The sequence below is a fragment of the Erpetoichthys calabaricus genome, chromosome 2 (genome assembly GCF_900747795.2).
Source record: "Erpetoichthys calabaricus chromosome 2, fErpCal1.3, whole genome shotgun sequence".
In the NCBI taxonomy this organism is placed as follows: domain Eukaryota; kingdom Metazoa; phylum Chordata; class Cladistia; order Polypteriformes; family Polypteridae; genus Erpetoichthys; species Erpetoichthys calabaricus.
Window position 1 is genome coordinate 93,263,426 of NC_041395.2, and position 5,342 is coordinate 93,268,767.

A 5,342-nucleotide genomic window follows, 5' to 3' on the forward strand; every position below is an offset into this window, starting at 1 on the left:
TTATAAGAAAGAAAGAAAGAAAGAAAGAAAGAAAGAAAGAAAGAAAGTTTGGAAACGCTATTTATAGAAAGTAATTAGTGTATTATATTTTCACTCAGATATTCGGGATGTCGTTATTATTTTTATCTAGGAATGCAAGATTTATTCTCGTAATTCGAAAGTTTTCTGTTAGCCTCATTGAGTAAAACGTGAGGAATGCGCATCCCCAAAATATTTGCAGCACATTTGTTCTTCTGTGGAGAAAACACATCAGACTCCAAATATTCCAACAACTTGTGTTGAACTGGATTGGCAAATTTTCGCATCAATCAATGATGTCTGTTACATTTCTGGCTCGTGCCCGCACTCCCTTTCCGCTCCCTCCTCAAGCATAGAGCGCACAAGCTGTTTTCCGAAGTCCATGTGCTGTCCACGCGTACCTGCTTGCCGCTGATTGGTTGCGAACGACACAAACAACCTACTACAGCCAATAGCAGTGCTGTGCACGCGGTGGTTCATGCTGTTCACTCTAGGAGCACATGCACAGCTGAGTGGGAGAAACAAGGCGAGTGAGTCAGTGGTTGAGGCTGGGTATATAAAAGCGCAGCTTCCTGAATTGTTTACAGCAGTTTTCAGTTACAGTGAGAGAAAGGAGAGCGGAGCTTAGTTCAGGCTAGTGGTTAAACCATACACAAAAACGAAAGCAATTGACCCCTGGAATTTTGTGCTTGTTCATTTATTTTATAAAGAAGATAATTATTTAATTCCAATAGGGTATTGCAGTTGAGACGGTCAACATGGTTATAATGACGAAAAAGTTAAAGGAATTTGATGTCGTGTTCAATGATCCAGCAAAAAGCTACTCCAGCGGAGATAAAGTGGCTGGAAAGATCATCTTGGAAGTACTGGAACTTACCCAGGTGTCCGCAATGCGGGTGATCGGCATCGGATGCGCAAAAGTGGAATACCCTAAAGGCAAGCAGCGCTGCAAAGAAGAAGTGGACTACTTGCGCTACGAAGACACGCTCCGTCTGGACGACCATCCCACAGGTAGGCATGCTCCGTTATTTTTTATCATATTATAACTGGGATTTTGAAGCTTTTTATGGAACTATGTTTAAGGTTGACCTAATGACTATAAAAGTTCAGTAGCGTTTTTCTTTAAGGCACAGGGCATAGCTGTGCGCATCTCCTTTTGTGGGAACTGTAAGCGTATTGTATTGCATTGCATGGGAGATTGGCTGGATGCCTGGCTCTGCTTTGCTGGCAAAACTGTAGGGGGAGCAGCGGAGTACCGAAAGGGGATTCCCGTAGTTGGCATCCCTAAAGGGAAACACTGCAGGGCGGGATGGGATGTACTTGAGTCAGCCTGTTATATGCGTAGCACACAAAGGCAAAGTTGGAACAACCTCAACTGTATCTGTTCCAGCTGATTGATGTGATACCCATGGCCTTTTTTGCATACGATTAAGAAAAAGCTAAGTTAGAACAATGTGAGATGCTGTTTGATGTGAAATTGACCCAAAAGAACTAATGGACTATTTCTCTTTTTATTACAGAAGAGGATGGCTCCGTTATTCTGATACCCGGCAAAAGATACGAGTACATGTTTGGATTTGAGCTTCCACAGCAAGGGTAAGTATTTCAGAAAGGCATGCAAGACTGTATCAGTTTATTTATATTTTGGTAATAAGTTCTATTTACTTTGCAGGAGGTAACAGTTTGTTTTTCTTTTGTCTTTTGCAGACAGCTGGTCTCTTCTTACAAAGGAAAGTTTGGCAGTGTGCAGTATTACGTCAAGGCTTTTCTTGACAGACCTGGCCAGCCTTCTCAGGAGTCGATGAAGAACTTTGAAGTTGTGGAGCCCATCGATGTCAACACTCCTGAATTGATGGTAAGACATTCATAGTACATGTGTGATTTGAATTGCATGCTAGCGTAACAGGTTTCTAAGCATGCAAAGTGAGCATTTTTAAGACCTTAAAGAGCTTATTTGGCGTGTATCCGGAGTTAAGTCTGTTATTGGATTATGCACCATATGGCCATAGTGCTTTTAATATTGGTAGACAAGCAATTTCAGTACACAACTGTACAACATGGTCACCCTAAATGTGTATAATGTTTAAGTCTTTAAATGAAAATTCCTGAAAATGTCTTGAAACACTCTGTAAAGAGTAACTTGTTAGAAAGTATCTGTGTCCATTAGTGATGCTTAGTAAACTTTTAAGTGATTAGCCATTTGCTGTTCATTAACTGACCATGCTTAAATTGCTGACTTGGAACTAATTGTCTCTTTTTATATTCTTTTCAGTCTCCAGCAGCTGGAACAAAAGGAAAGAAAGTGACCTGCATGTTCATCTCTGATGGTCAGGTGTCTGTCAATGCTAAGATTGACAGGAGAGGATATTGTGAAGGTAAGTTTAAAAAAACAAACTAGCTGCCTTAATTTTCAGACTTGTTTTTAGTTTTGCTGATTCTTCTTATGAAGGATTAAACTTGACTAACTCATTTCTGTTTTTCTCAACCAGGTGAGGAGATCTGCATTGATGCAAATTTTGAAAATACCTGTTCGCGCATCGTTGTTCCAAAAGCAGCCATTGTTGCCAAACACATCTACCAGGCAAATGGACGGAGCAAAGTCCAGAGGCAGAAGCTGTGCTCAGTGCGGGGCAACCACATCATTTCAGGTACATGTGAAGCCTGGAGAGGAAAGACCATCCGTGTACCAAAAATCAAGCCTTCCATCCTGGATTGCAACATCATCCGTGTAGAGTATGCCCTCATGGTATGTTGCCTTTGAGTGTTTGTTTGGTTGGATGTCTCACTGCACAGAAAGTAAATGGTGGAACTTTTTAGCAGTTTGGTAATACAGATTGTTAAATGCCTTTTTCCTCTTTCAGGTATATGTTCACATCCCTGGCTCAGATAAGCTGATTCTGGAGCTTCCTCTTGTCATTGGTACCATTCCTTACAATGGATTCAGCAGCCGAAACAACAGTTTGTGCAGTCAAGAGAGCAGCAGTACAGCTAGCAACAGTTGGGCATCTATGCCATCTGCACCTCCAAGCTACAGTGACATCTCCAACGACTACAGGATGGAGAGCCCCACCCTTCCACTGCTTGATGACTATGATGGCTGTGATAGCCCACTTTTCATGATGGCTCCTCGATTCGAGTTCCCACCACCTGCATATAAAGAAGTAAGTTGTATTTATTTTTCTCATTCTCCACATGTACTTTTTAAGTGTTAATTCACCTAGATTATGAAGTTTTCACGTTTTAGATGGATGCAGGTGCTTCATTTTTTTTTGGGGATAAACTTATTTCTCCTTTTTTTTTTTCCCGTTCTAGGTTGATGAAGAGTGCAATGGCAATGTTTCATAAGCAAATCACATCCAAGCCTTTACTGGTCTTTTGAACTTGACACTTCATCGTACTGATTTTGCAGAAGCCTGCTTGGCAGAATTTTGGGCAGGGGTTTGCTGCACACTGCTTGAGCAGACAGGTCTCGGGTTACAGTGGAGAGTGAGACTGCAGCATTGGCTTTGGCATCTTTTCAGATCTGCTCCAACACTGACATACTGGCGAGGAGAACAAGCAACCAAATGCTTAAAGTACTGTTTCTGATGCATTGCGTGGCAAAGCACTCCATTCAGTTTTGAAGAGTGCAATGGCAAAATGAAAATTATATACTTCTAGCATTTCAATAATCTTTTCTGGAAATTGAGAAGAAATTTTAAGCTGTATATGTATTTCCATATTCTGTAAACCCCTATTTCAGGGCATTTGGAGTCTTTTTGGGCGCTGCACTAAATGTGCTGCGTTTGTTGGCCGTCCTTGTGTATCATTCCAATAATGCTCCTTTGTAGAAGTCGGGAAAGACGATAAGGATTACTGATTCCCTGATTCGTTTCTTTTTAGTCAGATTAATTTATGCAAAATGAGCTTACTGATATTTTACTTTAGCCACTATCCAATCAGAAGAGCTGTTGTGAGGGTCCTTTTTGAGACTGTTGTAAATCAGTATTTTGGTTTTAGTTACTACTACTGTATTATGAGCACTTTTTTTTTTTTGTTTTGTTTTGTTAACGCAATATGCTTTTGAACTGCCTGTGCAAATTCCACTTTGGGTGGTTTAATACAAATGTGTTGATTGTCAGAGCATTCTTGGATTTCACTACAAGTGCCATATTTTGTACATATTTTTAAACTGCTGTGGCAAATCAACAGCAATGCACTTTTCCTATTTTGTGTTTTTTGTTTGAAAACTGTTAGCACTGCATTTCATTCTAAATTTTAAATATCTTTATAATAATGGAGTTTGAATCTGTGAATTATTGTATTACTTTTTTATTTTTATACATATTTTTTTTTTCTGTATTGAAAAAGTGTTATTTTGTAATATATTTAAAACCCTATGGGTTACTTTTATTTGATCAATAAAAGTTTTGAAGTTTATTTTTTGGAGTAATTGTTTCTACTTCCTATATGCAGTCTAAAGCACTAACGTTCCTGGTAATATCCCAATGTTGTTCTCAATCTTAATTGTTGCTCACATCTGGGGATGCTTCTCAATCCTCTTCCTTGTTGACTGTCCTCTCCCTGCTTGAGGGGTGCTTGGCGTGTCCCTTAAAATTCAGAAGTTTCATTTGAAAGTGGATGGTGATGTGATTTAATTTTCTAGGAATGTGTGAAGATGTGTGCTTTTGAAAGCTTCTGTTCCCTTAATCTTTAGAAGATTTTAAATACCATGCAGCTTCTTGATAACTGCCCACTGAGTTAATGGTACAGAGGTGACAAATCCAGCGCAGAATGCATTGTTTGTTGCTCTGTGGTTTTTTTTAAACGTATCTCAAACTTGACAAGAGGGCAATAGAAACAAGCATTCTGTGTTTTTAATAAGTAAATTGCTCTATAACAATACATTTTATTTATATGGTGTCTTTCCCATTCTCAAAGCACATGTGTATGTAATGTTTTGATAGAGGGAGTTAATGTGGCACGTTGGATATGATTCAGTAATGCAGTGGTTTAGGACCCCAGGTGGCTGCAGGTTTTTGTTCCACCCAGTCTCCCAGTTACCTCAAATTGTTCTTCTCATTATTCATTTACAGAAGAGCATAGTGTAAGGTTTACATTTGTAAGTTCTTTATAGTTATTTAAAAAAAAAAAAAAAAAAAAAAAAAAATTTTCCTAGACTCTTGTTAATTGTATCCTAATAATGACAATGCAGCGTTTAGTAAACACCTGGGCAAACAACTGAATGTTGAAAAGCTTCAGCCACATCATTTCCTAGTCTGATTACTACTTAATAATAGCTTAAATATCCAGAGCACCTGGAAAAGCAGAATGAAAATCATGGT

General features: G+C 39.0%; 1 protein-coding gene across 2 annotated transcripts; it reads left to right on the forward strand.

Annotated features, from left to right (window-relative positions):
* Positions 1 to 586: 586 nt before the first annotated feature.
* Positions 587 to 4,437, forward strand: txnipa (thioredoxin interacting protein a). Of its 2 annotated transcripts, none has more exons than XM_051922818.1 (7): positions 587 to 1,029; positions 1,539 to 1,614; positions 1,726 to 1,873; positions 2,291 to 2,393; positions 2,508 to 2,764; positions 2,880 to 3,186; positions 3,341 to 4,437. In XM_051922818.1, coding segments are annotated over exons 1-7 (1,146 nt in total). In that variant the 5' UTR covers positions 587 to 776; the 3' UTR covers positions 3,343 to 4,437. The 2 variants fall into 2 exon arrangements, with proteins under 2 accessions (XP_051778778.1, XP_028649966.2); XM_028794133.2 differs by having other exon boundaries at positions 2,880 to 3,179; positions 3,331 to 4,437.
* The last annotated feature ends 905 nt before the right edge of the window (positions 4,438 to 5,342 follow it).